Source organism: Cornus florida, unplaced genomic scaffold, assembly GCF_030987335.1.
Source record: "Cornus florida cultivar Cherokee Brave unplaced genomic scaffold, ASM3098733v1 CherokeeBrave_3.0.0_Hap2_Chr11, whole genome shotgun sequence".
In the NCBI taxonomy this organism is placed as follows: domain Eukaryota; kingdom Viridiplantae; phylum Streptophyta; class Magnoliopsida; order Cornales; family Cornaceae; genus Cornus; species Cornus florida.
Window position 1 is genome coordinate 77,708,836 of NW_026775581.1, and position 23,072 is coordinate 77,731,907.

At 33.8% G+C, this 23,072-nt stretch overlaps 1 protein-coding gene, 1 long non-coding RNA gene and 1 other non-coding gene across 4 annotated transcripts; 1 reads left to right on the forward strand and 2 right to left on the reverse strand.

Moving 5' to 3' along the window:
• Positions 1 to 4,825: 4,825 nt before the first annotated feature.
• Positions 4,826 to 10,638, reverse strand: LOC132284498 (uncharacterized). Its single transcript, XM_059786608.1, has 5 exons — positions 10,222 to 10,638; positions 8,198 to 8,257; positions 7,411 to 7,473; positions 7,250 to 7,318; positions 4,826 to 5,545 (listed from the first exon to the last, which is right to left on the reverse strand). The coding sequence occupies exons 1-5, from the start codon at positions 10,522 to 10,524 to the stop codon at positions 5,285 to 5,287; spliced, it is 756 nt and encodes a 251-aa protein (XP_059642591.1). The 5' UTR covers positions 10,525 to 10,638; the 3' UTR covers positions 4,826 to 5,284.
• On the forward strand, positions 8,036 to 8,108 carry TRNAQ-UUG (transfer RNA glutamine (anticodon UUG)). Its single transcript has one exon. It is a non-coding gene; the product is annotated as a tRNA-Gln (tRNA).
• A 4,031-nt stretch (positions 10,639 to 14,669) lies between the features above and the next one.
• On the reverse strand, positions 14,670 to 20,195 carry LOC132285358 (uncharacterized). 2 transcript variants are annotated; one of them, XR_009472515.1, is made up of 5 exons: positions 19,977 to 20,193; positions 19,721 to 19,842; positions 19,460 to 19,515; positions 15,058 to 15,243; positions 14,670 to 14,802 (listed from the first exon to the last, which is right to left on the reverse strand). It is a non-coding gene; the product is annotated as an uncharacterized LOC132285358 (long non-coding RNA). The 2 variants fall into 2 exon arrangements; XR_009472514.1 differs by having other exon boundaries at positions 14,715 to 15,243; positions 19,977 to 20,195.
• Positions 20,196 to 23,072: the final 2,877 nt, after the last annotated feature.

Genomic DNA, 23,072 nt, shown 5'->3' on the forward strand with positions numbered 1-23,072 from the left:
CCAAAGGACATATGTAGAGAGAGAGAGAGAGAGAGAGAGAGGGGGCCATTGTTTTGGCGGTGATGATGATGATGTGGTGTTTCATTGCTCCATATGCAATGTCACACCTCTAATTACTTGAGGAAGCTGAGAATTCACAGTCAATAAGTATGCTTATGGCCGTTTGTTGGCATGCATTTTGTTTTTGATATTTTGTTTTTGGTTAAAACAGAAATAATGTTTTTGTTGTAGAGTGTTTTGGAAAAAATTCAAAAGCACGTTTGGGAACTATGCTTTGATGTAGATATGTCAGAAACAAAAACATGTAAAACATGTTTGGGCACACAAATAATATATATATATATATATATATTTTAATTTTTGTAATAAGCTTGTTTGGAGGTCTGCCGACTGAGAGAGAAACGGTGAGAGTGACATTGTGGTGGAAATGAAGCTTGTTTGGAGGTCTTGAGAGGGACCCAGATGAGATTAGTTGGGTTTTGAGGGGCAAAACCAGTATTTGGGTTGTGGAAGAGAAGCAGAGTTTGGTTTGAAGAAGAAGACAGAGAAAATAGAGGACTTTCATGGCTTTCTGATAGATAGATCAAAAAAGTTTCTTTGGGAAATAGAGTTTGGATCTGGTGATTATTCTGTAGAAGAAGAGAAAGAGAGTGTGCATGTGTTGAGAGAGAGTTTGGATTTGGTTGCTGGTTTTCTGAACCAAACAACGCCGCCTCTCATCAGATTCAGAACCCATGTACAAAGAAATCTTGAAAAGCATGTGCATAGTTGCTTTGTTAGGAACCTCTCTCTTATGAACCCCCTTTTTTGCATAGTCGACCCAGTTGCAGAGAGAGAGAGGAGAGGGCAAGTTCAGGTCTGAGAACGAGAATAGAGATTGAGGCATTATTTATAAGTAATAATAGGTTTTGATTCTTGCAGACAGATAGATAAACTGAAATAAATGGGTTTTGAACTTCTGATTCTCGTAGATTTGGGCAAGTTCAGAGTAGATAACGAGAATAGAGATGGAGGCGATTGGAAATCGCCTTTAAATCATAGAGAGAGTATCGGGAGAGGAGAGAGAAAATTTGTGCAAAAATGACCTAAAATGTTTATATAGCTGAAATAAAATGGGTCGGCTGTTTTTTCCGCTACAGTGAAAATTTGCCTAAACAGTGTTGAAACATGATAAAACACCATTTTGGTGTTTCAAGTTTTGGGCCTCTTTAGTGAAATGTTTTACAACTATGCAAAACAAAACATTATCAACCAAACATGTTTTGGGCTTCATTTGGGCTACTGCAGCGGGCCTGAAACAAAAACAACAAAAACAAAGTAGATGCCAAATAGCCCCTTACTGTTACATGATGTTGCTCAACGTACCATACATATTATATATATGTGTGTGTGTGTGTGTGTGTGATAATTCCATAAAAATGAAGTTTTGGGGGTCAAAGGACAAAAGAATGAAAATACAAACTGGCGAGTTACGGGTGCACAGTCCCATATCACCTGGGTAGAGAAAATGTGAAGTGCTTATATGTAGGTGTGTCACTCCAATTGGTATGAGGCCTTTTGGGGTAAAATTTAAGAGTAAAACCGTGCGAGCTCAGACTCAAAGCGGACAATATCATACCATGTGGTGGAGTGGGTCGTTACAGAAACATTTGATTAGAATATTAAACATTTGTAACTCAACAATCACGAAATAATCTGCTCATCGAGTTCATAATTTTAATCAAATCATTGGCTAAAATTCGTTAGAACATGATAGATTAATTCCCTAAGAATTTATTTTTCTATAAATCAAGTTGTAAATATATATAAAAGTATAAAGCAAGATTAACTTGCCTGGAAAATGCTAATGCTTCCTTTTTACGCAAATACCCGACCACCGTCCCTTTTTTCGGCTATTGCAGAAGGCACAACGTCAGATCTCTCTGTCTCTCTTTCTCTCCTTTATTTATTTATTTATAGAATATCGTATGTATCCTCTTACTACTGATATAACGTGTAATATATAAATAGAGTGATAACTAGTAGTTGAGATAATTTAGGATTCCTTCAAATTTAAAAGACAATCCCTTATCTCAAGTATTCATTAATTAAAATAACGATATAGATATATAAAAATATAATTATACATAAATTACGGGTATTACATTCTACCCTCTTAGAAAGAAATTTTGTCCTCGAAATTTGAATACCTTTATTCAATGTCTTGAGGCGTCTTCTCAGAATCCTCTTCACAATCATCCACTTCAATTTTCATTTTCTTGAGAGGAACTGAGTTAACGTTGGGTCCGCAAAATGGAGGCCAATCTCGTACACAAGAAACCTTTCTCGGTTCGTAGTTTGGGATAACACCTATTGGAATAGAACTTCTGATATCCATTCCTGCCTTTTGAGTTCTCCCTCGCATATAAGCCAATAAATTATCCTTATACTTTGGTTTGTCCCCATTAATTTTCTTTCCAGTCATTCTAATTCTAAAATGCAACCAGATATAAAAGAACTGGAAACCTTTATGTACAAGCAAGCACTTGAATTAAATATATATTATACACACACACACACACACATTTTAATAACATGAATTAAAAATGTCTTTGTTTGGGTTAAGTAATTGATTTACTAAAGAGATGAATATGTGGGTATTTATGTATCAGTAGTATAATCTATTAACCCTTCATATATATATATATATATATACTTGTTTTTGTAATTATGAACCCTTCATCAGTAAGCTTAGATAGATATCATAAGGAAAGTGTAATTTTCTGTTATGATTGCATTAATTGGTTGATTACTCATCCCTTTTAATTAGTTCAGTAGTTGATTAATGTATGCCTTTTTAATTAGTTTGACTACTAAATGATTAAAGGTTAGTCTAAAGTATGAGGTTATGAGTTGGAATTATTGAATATTAATGACCTTTATTAAATCTGTATATTAGAGATTTATTTAATGGATGAGTTAGATTAGTCGGAGGGGTAGTCAGGGACTGACCATATGATGACTTTTTGGGTATGGTCAAGGATCTGCCTAATCGGGAGTGAACTACCTTTTTATTATAGCCATGGGTCTATTGAGCCCTTATCATGTGGACGTGGTCAGGGGCCATCTGAGTGAGTAGACGTACCATCCAGCCACATATGTGTATTTGGTAGTTAGGAACTATGCAATTCACACCATTTATTTGGAGTGGAGCCAGGGGCTCATGTGAGATAATGGCGATAAAACAGCCAACTGTTTGAGGGGAGCTCGGGGCTCATGTGAGATATGTGAATTTAATAACAGTAAATGATGGCTAATTAATAAGTTTATAATTAACTGAAGTTAAGTAATTTATTTTGTTAATGCACTTATTGAGTTGCTTATATATATGAAAATATACGGTAAGGTTAATTTGCTGAACGATGATTGTGTTTAGCATTTATTGCTGAGCTTGTGAGCTCATCCCATTATCACATTTCAGGTACATGTTGAGTAGGAACGTGATGGGATCATATGAAGACGATGAATTTTAGCTAACTTTTCGTATATTTTGGTTTAGTTCAATTTTTTTTCATTGTTAGGATCATTGTAATAAGAATGACGATATGTTTTTTGAGATTTAGTTCAGTTTGTCCAGTTATCATGGATTATTTTTTATAATGTCGATTATTATTATGGTTGTACCGATTTAATTAATTAGAGGGAGATTTACATGTACTTCTTTATTTAATTATTTTTTTATTTAAAGTTGTTGTTATGGAAAGAAGTCATGCCAATTTTTAATACGAGACAAGTGTTCATGTATTTAAGATTTTGGGACGTGACAATTTGGTATCAAACCATGTGGTGGAGTGTGTCGTTACACGTGATAATTATAAAAATTGGCATGACTTCTTTACATAACCACGATGTGAACATGAAAATTTACTGTACATCATATTTTTATTTTCAAAATACCATTCTATTGTTGTTATGAAATTATGTTACTACCCTTCATATTTAGAAAGAGAAACCCATTTATGGCAACCTTTTTCCCCAAACGAGCAACCAACAAACCTGAGAAATTCATCCAAAACTTCTAGTCATTTGTACTTTTCTAATGATTAAATGGATTTGCTGGTTAAGTGGATAAAAGAAAGAGATGGCCAATCAAAAAGAAATAATTGTTTTTGCCAGTGCAGATGAACACATTCAAAAGGGGCTGGTTTAAGGGTGTGCGAAAGATTGAAGAACCCATTAAAAGTATTCCACTATACTAGAGAGAGGGCCTTTCACCCAAAGAAAAGAAAAAAGCTCGAGGCATTCAAGCACAGGCGTCAAATGCAGAGGCAGAAAGAGATCCATAACAACAATAGAATGGTATCTTGGGAATAAAAAAATGATGCACAGTAAATTTTCATGTCTACCTCAGACTTTGAGAAAATTTCATTAATTTGTAAAACTTAATTTTGACTTCATTCTTTTGTCATTTCACCCACAAAACTCTATTTTTATGAAATTATCCTTATATATACACACACACACGTGCGTATGTCAAGGCAAGAAGGGTGCCCTGGGAAACAAGAAAAGAAGCAGCTATATATGAAGCAAGGCAAGAGGAAATGGGGTAGAATTTATTACATGGTGCCTGATTATTAAGTCGACCTGACATCCTGACATGTAAATAAATGTGTAAACTTCATGTAATTTTTTTTCATGGGTGACCATATGAGAAAGAGTGTTATATATACAATCCTGAATATATTCCCAGATTCATGAGTAACAGACCAAAACAAACTTGTTTTCCCTGTAAATGAATTCTGAATCCATCCACGATGACCAGGTTATTTTCGTGGACAAAAAGAAGTGAGAAAAAACAAAATTGTGATATTAATCAACTATTAATTTCCTCATGTCTCTAACAACTGTATACCTAAAAAGGCTTTAAGATACAATATGTCAAATATATATTTTGAGTGAAGTAACTAGGGTTTATCCAAAAAAATTAAATAAATAAATAAAAACTGGGTTAAATTAAAATTATCTACCTGTCTACCCGCTAGGATCTCTACACTACCTTGAATACTTTCATGACCTGCCAGCTTCTTCTGCCTCACAAGAATTGCCAATTTGAGCATGTTGAGTCCTTGTACCCATGACTTCACCTAAGGTAGAAGAAGACTAGTGTCTGCTCCCTACAAATAGCTCGTTGGCCATTCGCGAAGCCAGGTCCATCCGACTGTCATTACTGAACCAAAAAAGCATTTATAAATACCACAACCACTTGCTTTTGAAAAGAGAAGAGGAACAATCACAGTGTCTCTTCTCAGCTCATCATCCCATATAGAGTCTGAGAGTCAAAATCATCCTCAGCTGGCGTCATGTTTAGATCCGGTAGAATAAAGCCACTTTCCCAGGTGTCAATGCCGCTTTGATCTTTGCAGGAATCAGCTGCTGCATGTGTTGGCAACAGCGGAAAATGATCACGAGCGGATGCTTCTATTAGATTGTGTTGAGTGGAAATTGCTCCCTCAGGTTCATGTGAAATTGTGCCCATCTTATTTGCTGCTTGCAATTGCATATCAAGCTGCCAAAAGAGTGTAATTTTTACATTACTTTCTATCTTTTAGATTTTGAATGTCATCAAGAAAACTAATAAACGATAAAAAATAAAAATGAGTACATTATGTGCAAAACCGAAGCTAGAGGAGAGTTATAATTATGCTGAAACAGGATTCACAAGGAGAAAACTCAATGCAGTGCATGCTTGAAACCACTGGATCCAATCCTCAATGGTATTATTTTATCTGTGTTGCAATGTCAAGCAACTCTAAATTATGTCACACGACATGTTGACATCAATGTCTCAGAGCTTTTAAGTAATTGGTCCTCCATTTGCGAAGGAGAAAACTAGTCTCTACTACAACTAGTAACATATATAGAAAATATTCACAAAGAAGAAGAAGAAGAAGAAGGAAAAAAAAAATGAAAAATGAAATGAAAAGAAAAGAAAAAAGATCCCCCCCCCAAAAAAAAACATTTTTATGTATTGGTATTTTATTAGATAATATTAGCATTATCTTAAGGTTAATAAGATAATTATTAACAGTTTTAGGATAAGAACAGCTTATATATATGTTTGTGTGTGCACGCGCGCGCACGTGTATCAATAGCTTTTTAGAGAATAAAATGTGGGACTTTTTTTAATCTTTAGCCTTTAGGAGATTGGTTTCTCAAATTGAAGCAACCCCAGGCTTCAAAGTTCAAACCCTTCCAAAAGGGTTTTTATTTCCTCCATTCTATTTATATATTTCCTTTTATTTGGCTGTGCATTTGCATCGATATTACTGTCACACATTTCCACTCATATACAGGTTCGAAACTAAATTCACAGGATTGTACTTCATAAAGGGGCATAAGAAAAGAGAAGTGGCGAAAGGTCAAGATTCTACTTTCGACACACCTTCCACTCACACACACTTTTTGACCACACCGGGCGGAGGGTATGCCATTGGGCCACATGCCCCTTTGGTCACAAAACAAGCATTTGAAATGGTAAACTTACAGTGCTTCCCATTTACAAGATTTAGTTGTTGCGTACTTGAGATGCAATTGCTAGCTAGGACTCAAACCAACCTTAAAGAAAGATTACCTATTCCTATGATTATATATATATATATATATATATACATATCCTACAGAAATATATTGTATATTTTTTGAGTTATTTTATGATCATCTAGACCATAATATTCAAAAACTGAATCTAATTACTAATAGAATCAATGTTCTCACAGGTCTAATATTCATTTTAGATTCAGTAATGATAAAAATAACTCTAATAATCATTTTTTTTTTCCCTTCCAAATTACAATCAATTAGGAAAAAGGCAATTCAACAGTGTCAGTTACGACTTCCCGTTAATCAGGCTGCCATAAATGCGAAAGGGTGTAATCTAGTCTTTTGACTATGTGATTACCCTAGATTAGTAGCAACATTGACATGCTAAGCAGTCCCAATTTTTACCATTTAACCAAGCAGTAGGAACTACTGAACTCAATTCATTTATCATTACTGATATCACCAAGGAATTGCTACAATTTTGACAATTGACAGCCTGAGTTTTTTACCATTATACCAAACAAGGACCTACTCAATTTCATTAAGTAATTGGAAGAAAAAAAAAATAGTAGTTTTTTTTGACATTCCCTTCTGAGTAGACAGAATAGCAGGTTGCATAAAGGCAGAGGTTCCGATAACGGAACAGAGAAAGAAAATAGAGAAGGGTTACCTTGATCCTTTTCAATTTATCACTTTGGGCTCTTTGTTCCTCAAGTGTTATGCATAGTGTTACTAACTCCTGTTTCAGAAATACAAAAAAATATTAACAAAAGGATAATCACAGGTATTAGAAAATGAAGACGAGACCGGTGAGATTTCTTGGGAACGTGCCTTCTTCAAGTGTATCCTTTCATTCAACAGCAAACTTTCTTCCTCTTTAAGTTCAGAAAATGTCTGCCAAAAGTCGATAATAAAATTCCCTCAATGTTACAATTCGAGATTACATTTATGGATAAAAAGAGTGTTGGGCAATTACATAAGAACGGAAAGAACTATCAAACTTCTAAAATTATGAAAATAAAAAAGAAAAAGAATAATTAATGTGTAAACATTTGAAATTCAATAATGTACCACCGTATCGTGCAAAATGTAGCAGTGGTACACTTTTAGCTACACTAATACATAACGTACTTAACATTGGTATATTTGAGCTATGTACAAGTGTAATATTAAACTAGACATTGGCATTATTTTGAACTGCTTACATTTGTAATATCTCTTACAACTTTATTACATGTTTTTTGCTTTCTTCACCCTTCACAAAGTTTGAAGCTTGTTTATATATAATTTTTTTTCTAACTGCACATCATTTTTTATTATTCTTTTTCATGAATATGTATTCTCTTCAAGAGTGTTTTTACATTCCTCTAAAAGAATGATCAGAGTATTGTGCAGGACTTATAAACATAAATTCAGTATGCTAAAGTAATGTATATTTTGTCTAATAAAAGCAAATGGTTCCATGGTGTAGTGGTTAGCACTCTGGACTTTGAATTCAGCGACCTGGGTTCGACTCCTGGTCGGGACCTATTAATTTGTTTTTGTTTTTTGTTTTTTTAATCCCCAACAAAAGATAGAGAGAGACAATTGAGATTGTCCCAGGGATACTAGAAGTTACCTTCTTTCTTCTTGATCTCTTGTTGTTGGTTGTGGTAGTATTTTCATTTGTGAATGTACCCTGTAAACATCCATTATGCAGCATAAGTTAATAACTGTATCAATAATGAAATTGCCAAATAAAAAACACAACATAAGCATAAGCCTTTATTGTATGTACTCGTATATATGGGTACATTTCTACCGAGGAATAAAATAGGAATGCAAAACAACGGCAAGAAACTCACCCACCATTTTGTCCCTACAGGACTTGAACCCTCACCATTCCTTTTGGGAGGCAGAGGAGATACATATTAAATTTTTGTATAAAAATAATAAATACGGGATCCAATGAAAATGAGCCTCCATAAAATTTTAGATGATGCCGGGCATCATTAGACATGTGAGCAAAAAAATTAAAAAAGCTTACACATTTCCAACACAATTGCTTACGTGTTCAATGACAAGTAATACCATATACCCTCGTGTGTCTTTCGAAATATATATATATATATACACCCTTGTGAATTCACAGTAAGTTAGTAGCTTTTTGATGTGGTAGTGTGCGGGCCCTGGGGCCTGGACTTATTAGCTAAAGAAGGAGGCCGAAGAAACAATGAATTCGCTTAGAAAAGTAGTTTCTTTATCCAAGCAACAACATTCCATCTAAACACATTTTAATGTAAGCTGTAACACTATTATTTCCTGTTAAAATTCCAAATAACCATACCTATAAGCTTAAGTATATAAATATGAAAAATAATATTTGACTCGATAATTAGAGGTGAAACACTAATCGAAAATTTTACTTACACTTCAACATATCACACCTTAAACTAGTGTTTTATAACATATGTAAGGAAAGAGTTTGTGTTTTAGATCCCATATATCGTTTGTTTGTTTATTTATTTTTTTCACAAACTTGTTGGTTAGGGTAAAGCATTATTCATATACTATATAGTATAACTTAGGTCATTACTATAAAACTAAGCCCCTTTCTCAAGTGGTTCACCAACCCACTACTCAAGTTTGTCAAAAGACCAGAATACCCTTCCGTTGCGTTCAAACTTTTAACTACATTGAAGGCTATATTGGTCTAGTTAAATTTAAATGTAGACCAACAAAGACAAAAATTTATTTATTTATTTTTTTTTTGGGAAAGTTCACAAGAAGACACTGAAAAAAAATAATAATAAAAAAAACAAGGAGGAAGCTTCGTGGTTACTTTTTTTTGTTCTGACAGAACTGTCCTTGAGGGCAAGCCTACTTACTTTGAATGCAAGGGTGGGTTGGTCAATTATAATAACCGCTATCCTGATGAAAAAGCCGACCGACAAGAATGACATGTCACCGGAAAAGAAGCGAGAGGAAAACGTAAATAACTTTTCACATCAACTGACCTCACGTGACGGAGGTAATTTTCAAAAGTACACCAGGGCATTTCTGTCAAAATAAAAAGAGGCTACGAATAGTAATATAGAGAAACATACTATACGGATCAGCAGTTCACGATTCAGAAACCGCTTGATAGGAGATCAAGCGGTTCAACTGTCCCATGAAAGCCAATAGATTTACGAAATTGCCCTGACCATGAATATCAACTCAGAAATGAGAATTGACCGCGAATTGTGCTCGCTGCTCGCAGCTCCGTACAGTAAACAAGGTCAACCAGGAGGGGTACAGTCGTAATAAAAACAAAAATATGGACTCCTAGAGCCGAGAATATCTCGTCGTCGACCTCATGAACTTTCCACCTCCAGGGGCAAATCGGTCAATCGAAACAAATCTAACACATGATACCAGCTGGCCGGAAAGCTGACGCCATCGCCGGAAGAAAAAACCCAAAAGTGACAAAACGCGTGAAATGTCTTCACAGATGTAAAATAACAAAAGCGAAGACTTTCGGATTCAAAGAGTGTCCGGAAGTATTAACACCATCAACAAAAAGTCTGACACAAGATGTACGTCGTCGCCGGAAATCTGACTATCGCCGGAGACGAAGAGAATGACAAGAATAGAAAGGAAGTCGGAGATACACAAACGAACCTTAGATCTGTCGGTGGAGGACCGGTGGGGATGAAGCCAGCTGGATTCGTCGTAACCGTCGCTGGTGGAGGCGGCGCCGGCGCTCCAGGAAAGCGGCGTGGTGGGGCTACACCTCGTCAGCTCCCTTTCCTTCTCCTTCCTCGTCGGCAGTCTGGAACGCGGCTGTTTGTGTCCCCAACAGAACGGCAGCAAATTCGCCGCCGGCGACAAATAAGAGGCCGGTGAGTGCTTCAGCCGAAGCAACAGCTCCGCCACCAGTTCCTCGTCCGTCAACGCTGCTGTGAACCAATCGTCAGATGTCATCTTCGTTTTTAGAGAGCGAAATCAAGAGAGAGAGAGAGGGGTAGTAGCTAGAGGGATAGAAAGAGGGTGGCGCAGAAAGAGAAAACCTATGCGTAGATTACCATCAATGACAAAAATGGGTTACTAACTGTTTATATACCATGTGTGATTGAAAACGTGGATATATTTATTGAGAAATGTTAATGTGCGTTGGATCTTATTACGGTTGTCATGAGCTCATTTTTTTCTAAAGTCGTCAAAGTAAACTGATAAGTGACAAATGGTATTAAACTCAATTCTTAATTTAAATCTAGCAGTGACATAGATTTAAATGTGAAAGTAAGCGAGTGAGTAGTTGTATCATTAATATCATTTGGGAATTTTTATTTTTATTTTTATTTATTTTTATATTTATAAGTGTGTGCATTTCTTAATTTTATAAATACGTTTTAAAATAAAAAAAATCGTGAATATCAGGAGAAGAGTTTGCAAAGCAAAGAAAATAATTCATACTATAAAATAAAATTATATGACACACTCAGCGAATAAAGATACTAAAGTGAAAAGGAAAAAATATATATAAAAGCTTTACAAAATAATATGAAATTCACCTTTAAGACGGTCCATCGCCGGGATGATCAGTCCCGACTCCAATTGGTTGATGGCAAGTAGAAAGTTGAATAAAAGTGAAACAATACATATTTATTCCAAGAAGAATGTTAAAGACACTAGTGCTGTTTTTATTGGTTGTGGTTTATCTCATTGCATGTCTCTTACATATTTACAATTTTAACTCTTTTTTTTTTAAAGATAAAATTACCCTTTTTAATTTATTCTTTTCTCTTATTTGGATAATTCAGGTGTGTGTATATATATATATAGCTAAATCTTTCCATACGCATTCTTTTTAAATACCTGTCTTTCTTTTTCTTTTTCTCTACTTATCTTTATGTATTTCTATTTATATATACACAATTTTAACTGTTATTTTTTTTTATCAATATTGTAACTCTTTTTATTTTTAACAAAATCATATCATCTCTCACAAAATAAATTAAAATCAATTTTACAATTTTACTTCAATTAGAACTCAATTTCATAATTTTACTTCAATTAAAACTTTCCATAAAAAACCACATTTAATATACATATATATATAAAGAATCCATCCAAAGTAAGAATTACGTGAATTCATGAAAGCATATATATATATATATATATATATAGAAATAGTTAAAGACAATTGGGAAAAGAAAAAAATAAATAAAAAAATCCATGCACATAAGGTTAGTGTATATACGGATGCATGTATGTATTTGCAAATACATAAAGACAAGTACAGAAAAAGAAAAGAAAAAAACTAAAAATACAAAGAAAGGTAACTAAAAAGAATGCGCGCGCGGCGCACACACGCTTATATGATCCAAAATATATTATCCGAGAAGAAGAAATTAAAAAGGGTAATTTTATCTATAAAAAAAAAAAAAAAAAATTAAGTTTTTAATGTGAATTGCATGGTATAAACTACAACCAAACTAGGGCGAATGTCCTTAGCATTTGAGCGTTGAAGCTCTCTCTTTGTGTTGGACTCTCTTCTTACTATCGAAGATGAACTTGAAAGATTAGAGAGGATGAATCGCATTTTATTTTTATTTTTTTTTTTTAATGTTATTTTATTGGTGTGAGTATCACGACTCCTTGTGTGTCAGTTAATAGTATTCGTCTAGTAATTATTCTCATATTTGTATATTTTATACACGAGGTATAGAGAATGGAGACAAACTTTGGACCAAAATAATGTACAAACAAAGCAGCAGTTGGTATAATTGGTTACAGCACTACTTGCTTTAAAGAGCACGAATCTTTCGTTCGCTCGCGTGTCACGTGTAAATTCAAAAGTGTTACTTTCTGTTTTATATATATATATATATATATATATATGTGAGTAAAAATTAGTGAGCACAAAAATTTGAAGATTGAATTTTAAGCATTGAAAATTCAGTGGTCGTAGACACTAGAGGGTCTCAATAGTCAATTCTGACTTTGCAAACACGAACAAAGGTGTTGGCTGTTCCGAAAGATCCTAACCCTTAGGTGACTGCGTTGAAAGTTGAAATTTTGACTCCTAATTATTTTTCTTAAAATTTTAGTGTGAATTGTAAATTTAATTTATATATATATATATATAATTTTTAGAATTTTGAAATAAGTATGATTTAAAAATTAAATAGTAAATTGAGTTATTTAGACACTTTTTCTGGCAATACAATTTTTAAAAAAAAAAAAAAAATTAAAAATAAAATATAGGATCGAAACATGACACTTTCTAAATTTATCGGAGACACCGATTCACTGAACGACAGTGACTATCAATACAATCAATAGTCATAAGAGAGTATAAACAATAAAGACTAACTTTATTGACCTCAATTGGTATTGAAATGTTCTCTGATAACCCAACGTGTATGAATCTATGATACATTGACCTGGTAAATAAGAGAGTATAAACAATAAAGACTAACTTTGTGGCTGACTGAAAAACCACAATGCTAAATGTATATTCTGAGTATTTTTTACTAATAGCTCTTGTATTTTCTATATACATTTTAACGTCTTTTTTCAACGAAAAGGAGTATTCAGCATTAAACAATTCTTATTAACTATATCACATTTTTTTTTTTTAACTACACAATGTTTGACTTGAATAAGTTACCTCTTTATTCAATATTTAGTTACCGTATTGAATTATGTCACTTATTTCAACATTTGACTTATGTCAATAACAATTTTTATTGACAGACTAATGTCTTAACAGTACCAAGTTTTTACTTCTCATAGAAAGATAAGGGGGTTCTAACTTCTAAGACTAAAATATCTTTTTTTAAAAAATATTTTTTTTCTTAGCTAAAATAATTTTTTATTTTTATTTTTTAATATTTGGCAAAAGTCTAGGTAGAAATTGAGATCGAATTCATTGGTGGGACGTGTAAAATAATTTATCAAAAATTAATGAGTAAGATATTTTTATTAAATTTTAATATTTTTTTATTCATAAATATTTTACGACAATTAAATATCAAAAAAAAAATTTAAAAAAATATTTCACATTAAGACTTCGTTTGTTTCGACACCAGGCGATGTGGGACTGTGCACTCGTAACTCGTCAGTGTGGTAGCCTGACAGTATCTCTCGCACCCACCCACGGCACATCCGCCCACAAGGTCATCACAATCCACCCCCTTGGAAGCCCGACGTCCTCGTCGACACACTTCCGGCTGGGTCAGGCTCTGATATCATTTGTAACGACCCACTCCACTACAGGGTATGATATTGTCCGTAAAATATTCTTTTCAGAAAATATTTTTCTTTTTCATGTAAAATATTTTTTTTATTTTATTTTATTTGTATTTGTATTTGACAAAAGTCGATGTCGAGATTGAAGTCAAGTCCATCAAAGGAGGCATGTAAAATACCTTACCAAAACTTTATCTTACCAAAACTTTATGAATAAATTATTTTTATTAATTTTAATATTTTTTTTCTTTGTAGAATACTTACAACCAAATACCAAAAAATAAAAAAAATATTTTTTGAAAAATATTTTACGGAGCCTGAAAATAAATCAACTTTTGGAGTGAATAAATCATCTTTGACCGGGGTGTGTGTATACATATTCATTTGGCAAAAAATTCCCTTACATTTGACCTTGATTTCATAACACCTCATTGGCGACTGCATGTTCTTTTCAGCTCTTTCTTTTCAAAAATGGATTTCAATTATCAATTTTTTTTTTCTTTGGTGAGGATAATTTCAATGATCAAATTCAGATACTACATTATTAGTATTTGTACCACCACCAGTAACCAAATCCACTCGCAAGATATACAGAGTAAAAGAGACTAAAAATTCTCTTTTAAATTTGTTTATTCTGAAACTAAACTGTGTTTCGCTGCATGAAATTAAAATTTTAAAATTAAAATTAAAAATTAAAAAATTAAACCAAAATTCTCTCCTCTCCAAATCGCAGCTCGGCGACGAGATCTGTTTGGATATCCAAATCTCCAATTCCATGAAACCATGACTCAGAATGCTATGATTTTTACCATTCCAATTTCGACATCACAGCCGGAAAAGCTGCTAATGCAAATGTTTCCATTGGTCTAAAATAAGGATCAAATATAACACAACTTGCTTTGTGCCATCACTAGCTATTATAATAAAGTCATCTGATTCAGTTCACTTTTATCACTATCACCTCTTGCTCGCAAATTACATAGGTTTCATATATACAAGGATCACCTGAATCAAAGTTGGTAAAATAAAGTTATTACAATCACTTAATTGTTCGTTAAGCTCTTCCAACAAGATCAACCATATAAAACATTAGAACACTACTATACAAGCTCAATAAATTGCTGCTGCTTCTTACAAGCTCAAATAGCTATCGAATAAAATTTCAAACTTTCGTTACCAAAGCAAAGCTCATACTGACAACTATTAAAATAAATCTTAATAATTAGATTAATTTATTAAATCAATAATAAGAATATTTACCAATTGATTGAAGTAACAAGCACGCCAGGACACGACCGCCATTGCAACTTCAGCTTGACCACTATGACGCTGTTGTTATCTTCCCTACCCTTGGCCACTACGGCAAGTACTGTTACTGATCTGTCTCGATTTGTTTTCTCGTGACTTCCGGTTCACAGATAACGTAGGTCTTCATACCAGCATCACCTGAATCATACATATATTATTCAAGTAAAGAAGGTTGGTCAAATGAAGTTATTACAATCACTTAATTGCTCTTTAAGCTCTAGCCACAAGATCAATCATACTATAAAACATTAGAACAGTAGTACTGTACAAGCTGAATAAATTGCTATAAACTTTTTGCAAACTCAGATAGCTATTGAATAAAATTCCAACCTTTAACAAGTAGAACTAAAATAAATCTCAAGAATTAGAATAATTCATTATTTATAAATAATTTATTAAATCAATAGTAAGAATATTTCCAGTGATTGTAATAGTAAGTTGTAACGGGTGGGCGCTTGCACATTTACCCAAAAGCTCGAACTATTGAGTAGTGCTGCATACCCACCCATTTATACCCAATCACTTTCCCATCCGATTCCGATATGGGACAAATGACCCTTGTTACATAAGCACACTACCCAGGACATGACCACCATCCCAATTTGTTACCCTCCCTCTCATCGTCTCTGGCACGCTATGAAAGGAGTGCAAAATTACGTCCCCACACTATAGAGAATAAGGAACTTCTCAATTTTACAACTTTAACATAGTGCTAAGTTTTTTTCCCCCTCTTTAGAATAGTCAACATAGTGTCGTTGCATCATAACAATGTAATATGGATTTGCAATCCATAAAGAGTGAAATCTACTGAAATTAGAAGAATTCAATCACTTGAAGTTTTTGCAATCAAGACATGGACAGGAGATAAAAAGAGTATATATAGTGTAAGACCCTGAACATCGCCGTTAAGAAACATTACCTTGAGATCATGTTACAAAGGCTCTATAATGCCACCACTAAACATGACAATCGCCGCAGGTGGCCACCACAAGCTCCTCCTTACCAGTACCACAACCGCCATTGACCCGTTAATATTTGTTAATGTCATCTCTTTCTCATACATCTAATTTCTTTACTATAATGGTGTTCCAAACATTTGCTTGATTCTTAAATTATCTTTTTCTTCAACATTATGAATATACAATTTTATTCGTGTGACTTTACATCTCCATATGAGAATCCAAGTAAATATTACAAGTATTAATCACCACCAAGGGATTAGTCCACTAAGTATTTTTCTCTCTTTTAGAATGAAAAGTTGACGGTTTGGCTCTCCAATGAGAGGGAATTCGAGAGAACAATGGACGTTTGCGCTCATTGTCATCGTCTTTGGCAAGAGCACGAGTTCGGACCTTTGCAAATCACTCATCAATTTCTTAGTTGCCATTAATTTAAACCTGATAGGCTCGATATGAGTTAAATCTGTGTAATGCAGTTTTTCTTTTTTGGTTCATTCAGTTTCAAGAACCGACTCATCATATTGCTTTCGATCCAAAGTAGCAAGGGTTCTTGCAGTTTCAAGAACTGACTCATCATCTTGCTTCCGTTCCAAAGAAGTAAGCTAGGGTTCTTGTCAAACTATGTTTATCACAACACCAGCACTTGTAAGACATGCACAATGATGCATATGTGTAGCTTTACCTTTGTGTGTGTATTTATGCATTGTTTTTAACGCTTGTTAAGACTCAGAAAAAAGATTAGTCTTCCAATAGCTAGCTATTCCACCCCCGTTATGCATTAAGCTTTAATAACCACCTTTTGATAAAACACTAATAATTCACGAACTTCTGACAATGAATGTGCCCAAATTATGCAAGGTCTAAGTTTTCAAGAAAAATGTCAAATGAATTTTCAAATTAAAAACAAAAAAATTGGATCATACATGCAAATGGGCAATACCATCCAGTAGTAAATATGCTTTATCTGTATCCATTGTACCAAAGTTCTTTTCTATTCTTTCCTTACAACACCCAAACACCACCACCTCTTCTTTCGTTCCTCCCTATAGCTCACACACAAAATGTGAACTTAACCAATAACTTTGACCCAAATGAAAGCATTGTTTTCTTGGTTCCAGGTTGATGCCCAACATATTGGCTGCTAACTAAAAGGAGCTCAAAATTGATAAACCTTGACAACAGGGTTTTCTCATCATTCTCGTGGGTAATGCCAATGGTCCAAAGCGGCCCATGGATTCTTTTCCAATTGAGAAGTTGTGCTCCTTGCACCAACAGGTAGGTACCAAGTTGCAAATTGACAGAGGCGCTTTAATTTGAACTTGGTAATCATCTAGTTCAACAAACTTTTCAGAGGTTGTGAAGATAGAGCAATGCTATACAGGAGAAAGAAACTGTATTTTCTTACATGCAAGCGAATAGAATCCACACTAATGTATACATGAATCCTCTTGTACCGTGATGCCTATAGATAAGAATATATGGTTGAATCCACACTATTCTTTTTCGATTTATGAAAACTGTTCCTGACATTTTTATATTCCACAATTTTCTGAGTACAAAACTAGATGCATCGGTACTTTTTAGATTAATAATGATTAGTATGAAAATAGATGTGGATGACGCTTTGAAATAGTAACAGTTTGCCTATCAAAAATATATATATGCTGTAGCAAAAGAAATAATAATACTGGTACAAATACATATATGTAGTCACAAAACAATGGAAGATGCGACATATTGGCTTAAAGACGGCAAAATACGAAGTAATTTTTTATTTTTTTTCCCTATTGTTTTAACAAAGAATTCAAGAAGATTTGAATCCTTCGCCTTCTGTTTTTTTTTAAAAGAGGAGATAGCACTAGACATAAAAAGAAGAAATGCCACCAAACTACGTGCCTTGATGAATACAAAGATGTCCAAAAGTTGAAACCAAACCCCATTTTGTGAAAAGAACGATATATTTGTACCAGATAGAATTTTTTTCATCTTTAGTGGCAATAGATTTTTCGTTTCTTTCAGAAGTCAAGCCAGCAGATTCTTTACATAGTGTTATGGGCATGGTTTGATTTCAAACAAACTGACAAATCAGAGATTCAATGTAAATATGATCCCATATAATGCAGGTTTTTAACAGCTTAAACACCAAGATGCTAATGTCCTTGCCAAGATGGTATGATACGGACATGTTTTGATTTCAAACAAACTGACAAATCAGACGTTCAATGTAAATATGATCCCATATAATGCAGTTTTTTAACAGCTTAACATCAAGATGCTAATCCCTTGCCAAGTTGGTATACTATTTTTATATCTATTTTTTTCAGAAATTTAGGAATAAGAGTAGGAGTGGAGGAGTTCTAGGAATAGGAGGGTGGAAGAGACTAAATTATTACTTTTTTATTTTTTTCAGAATTTTTGGAATACAAATTCTTGGAATTAGAGTATTTCCCAGTTATCGCAACACATCATAAGATTTTTTGGTAGTAACAAATTATGCAGAGTTTTGAATGCTCTAACCCTGAAAGAGGTTAATTTCTTATGTCTTTATTACTATTAGAAGACCCAGTTTGCATTATGTTTTTCCAGAATCTATAAAGCAGGGCAAACTTTATATGAATTTTACTTTTGTCTTAGTCATATTTCGCATATATACATCATTAATTGTACCAAAAAAGAAGAAGTGCAATTCAAGGTTCAAGTCTCAGCTTAGCTTCTCATCGATGGCATTTTTGTGTTGTACACCTGATAGTTCTCGTTACCAAATTACAAGTAATGAATAATTAGTTAAAAGACTTGAATTATCACATAATTTAATAATAATTAAATAACTTTTTATGAGAATTACAAATGAACATTGCCACTTTAATATATAAAACAACAAAGTCATGGTTTTCACGTCTTTATTCAATCATTAAACCAAGAAATTCAAGGTCTTAGGATCATGTTTGCTTCATCAAATCCTTGATGATTTCTCATGGTTGAATTTAAAAGTAATTTTATACCCTAAAAAAACCTGTTATTTGCTATTGATCACCGCGAGATAGATTATAATTCTGAATCAGCTTCATTTCAGTTTAACTAATATGAGAATGACCTAAACTATAGTCATCATTCTTTTATAAAGGTCAAACAAATTTGTTTTCCAACTTCATGCTACATAAATTGCATCTAATAAAAAATCTACGATAGTTGACATGCATTATTGGCATCCTGCAAATGTTATAAATACCAACATAGAATACTTAATTAACAAACAAACAAACAAACAAACAAACAAAAAGTCTCAACGGTTCTCTTTGTCTTCAAGCTTATGATTCTGTTTTTCATTTTCATAATTTTGTGCATTCGTTTCGACCTCTAATGCGAACCATTTTGAAGACCACCAAAAAACATACCTATCTTTTACCGACACCGCTCATTCCAATTAGTTTTTCTCTTCCAACAAGTAAACCTAGAATTTGAGAAAAACAAAAACATTAATATTTTGTAAACATGGATGACTTAAACTAGCATCACAATCATAAGAATATAAAGCATAGTAACAACCACAAAAGTAAAGAACTTACTCTTTTGATATAATACATAAAATTGGAAAAACATATCATTATAGACCTTAAAAAGCGAGAAAAGCATGAAACCGCAGTGAAATTAATTACCTGAAGACTGAGGAGACATGACGACCCTTTGATTGGTAATTGTTAGAGCCAAGATTTTAATCTAACCCCAAAAAAGTAAAACGACCAATTGATTAGGGTTTGCAAGAGAGTTTTATACAAACCTGCATTAAAACCACAGATTTTTATATATATAATATATAACTTTCTAAATAACAAGTATATATAATTATAAAAATCACATATTTAAATATAAAATTTTGAGAGAGCAATGATAAAGAGATGGAAGAGTTCTCACCAGACTCTAAGCCGTGGTCACAAAAGGAGAGGGAGATTAGAGAGAACCCACCGCCAATGTAGCGAAAGGGAGAGAGATCAGACAGAGAACGACAGATAGAGGTACCAGAAGAGAGAGGATAGAGAGAACCCACCGCCAATGTAGAGAGAGAGGGAGAGAGATCAGACAGAGAACGACAGATAGAGGTAAGAGAGAGGAGATCAACGAAACAGTACGTTCAAGGAAATGTTGCCACGAAAGCTGATACGTGTCGCAGGCCTCTGACACGTGTTGCATGCTCTGATTTCTCTAGAACTAGAAGAGATTGATTTCATTGACGCTACTTATAGTTACGTGTTACTTTGAAATCACTTTCGAAAATTATTATCATTTAAATGTTGTTTTTTTTTTTTTTTCTCAAACTCCAACTGTTATTTTTAGACATCTGACACCATATAAAATAATTTAAATAGCCTTTGACTTTGTCAAAAAAAAACTTTAACTTATAAAAAATATTAAAAGACTAAATTATCCCTAAATATTTTACAAATTTACAATTATATATATATATTTGATGTACTATATACAAAAATATATAATTATTATCTTCATTTATAATTCAGAATATCTATTACCACCTACATAATCAAACTAACCCCATCAACTACATGCAATTAGTTTTAATTGATTTTTGGGTTAAGTACAAAAAATTCCCCTAAACTATTGAGGTTTTGCAACTAACCCCCCTGAACTACAAGAAACCCCCATGAACTATGAATTTATTGCAATTTGCCCACTCAGGCCGCTGGAACAGAGAATGACGAAACTGCCCTTCTAATAAAACGGCGTAGTTTCGCATGATCTCAGTTTAAGTTATTGACGTGGCAAAACAATATCAAACCAACAAATAGAATTGCAACAACACAACAATTTTATCTCTTTTATCTACATCACCCACACAACAACCAAACCTTTAACTTAACCTTCCTTCTTCTTTTTTTTTTTCTTCGGGGAAGGTAACCCAACCTTCCTTTTATTTTTATTATTATTATTTTTTTGGGCAAATCAGCCTTTGGCCAAATCATGGACGACAGTGCAAAAAAGGAAGCCATTGAAGTCGGAGGAATGGTGGTGCTTGCGGCGATTATGAAATCAACAGGTATGAGCGTAGACAGAGCACGAGCGATCATTAGACGGCGTAATTGCCCTTCGCCTTAGCCACGCCTGCTCCGGCGGCCATAATTGCTCCGCTTCAGTCACTTGAGGTGGAGCAATTGGGTCTCAATCTGAAATTAAATTCGGTCGCGAGTGTGAAGACGGAAAAGGGGTGTGTCGCCGGTGAAGTTAGGGTTCCGACGAGGAGTAGTGTGGTACTGTTTGGGTTTCACTGTCGTTGTCGGCCATCACTGTAGAGAGATAGATAGAGGGAACCATAGAAATTACAGCCTCGAAGGCCGTCGCCGTCGTCGTCATCTTTGAACGTTCTAGCCAACGCCTCGTGCTCCATCGGAGTAGTCATCGACCGAGGACTGGCAGAATCCGACAACTTTGCACGTCAGGATGTTGCATTATAGCAAAGCCTGTTGTGTAAAATTGCAGATGGAAATTTGGTTCACTGCTGGACTGACTAATGGGTTTTGGATTCTACTTATTTGAAGCCTAGTTGTTATATATATATGTGTGTGTGTGTGTGTGTGTGTGTGTATGTATATAAATGTGTCTGTGTATATATAACAGGTGTATAAGAGTGTGTTTGGCTTTGTGGGAAAAAAAGAAGCTGTGTATGGGTGTGTAATGGGCACAATTAGGGGCAATAAAGTCTTTTCAAGCTTATAAGGGTATTATAGTCATTAAGTTAAATATTGAGGGTCACGTGACAGGCACATGAGCGTTTCACGGCAAGTTTGGATCGGATTCCTGCCGGATGGAGTCATCTGCAACAAAATTGAATAGTCTAGGGGGTTAGTTGCAACTTTTGTAGTTCAGGGGGTTAGTTGCTGATTTGCCAATAGTCCAGGGGTTTTTTTTTTTGCATTTAACCCTTGATTCTTTTGCCCCTTGTGATTCATTAGGTATCCGAATTTTATATTTTCTTCATAGTAGTTTAAAGCCTCCAAACAAGCCACAGATACACCAAAAGTTTAAAACCTTTATGCAAGCTTTCAACTATTTTAATCCACTTTCTAAAAAACAAAGGATCCAAGCAATCTCAAAATTCTGAAAACATAAACCTCTATCTCAAGCAATTAACTCATAATGAATAGAATAATAATACAAAATTTATAACCGGTTGTGTCACACACATAACACTTACAAGACATAGCATGATATCCAAGTTTTTTAAAGAAAAAAGACAAGGGGAGATGGTTCCATAAACTGAATTAATATATATATATATATATATATATATATATATATATATATATATATATATATAAAAGATATTAAATAGTTTTATGTTATGCTCTTTGTCCTAATTTGTTGGCATACTATCAATATCATGCATAAAATGTAACAATATAAAAACCGTAAAATCAGTAGACATAATATGCGAACTTGGCACACAGTGGAGAGTTATAAGGTCATACTTCGATCATTTATGAAATGCTAGTATAAGTTTCCTCTAAAGTATGGCGGAGAAGTATCTTGCAGATAATATAAATAATATGTTGCTTATACGAACTTCTAGGTCACAAATAAGATGTTTCAAGTAATAGCTTAACATTAATTGTGCAGTTGAATTTCTTAACAAATAAAACCCAAAATGCAATTATTCAAACTTCAATGTCTAATTGTAAAGAGCCCCATAGTCTCATGTTGGCACTCTATGTAACAACTTTCAGGCATAAAACAAAACAAATTGAGGACATCAGAAAAGCAACAAGCATATATATATATATATATATATAAAGGTGGGAAAAGGTAGAAAAGAAATCACTCACAGCACAACGCCATCCATGACAATTGGTATTTTGTGGGGTAGAAGGTAAATTTTTTCCAATAGAGTATATGCTTCAAGCTGATCCACTATCCTGGACACTCTGATTCTCACACATCGAATGAGGGAGTGTTGCCCACCATCAGTTTCATCAACCCAGATTAAAAATAATTCATCAC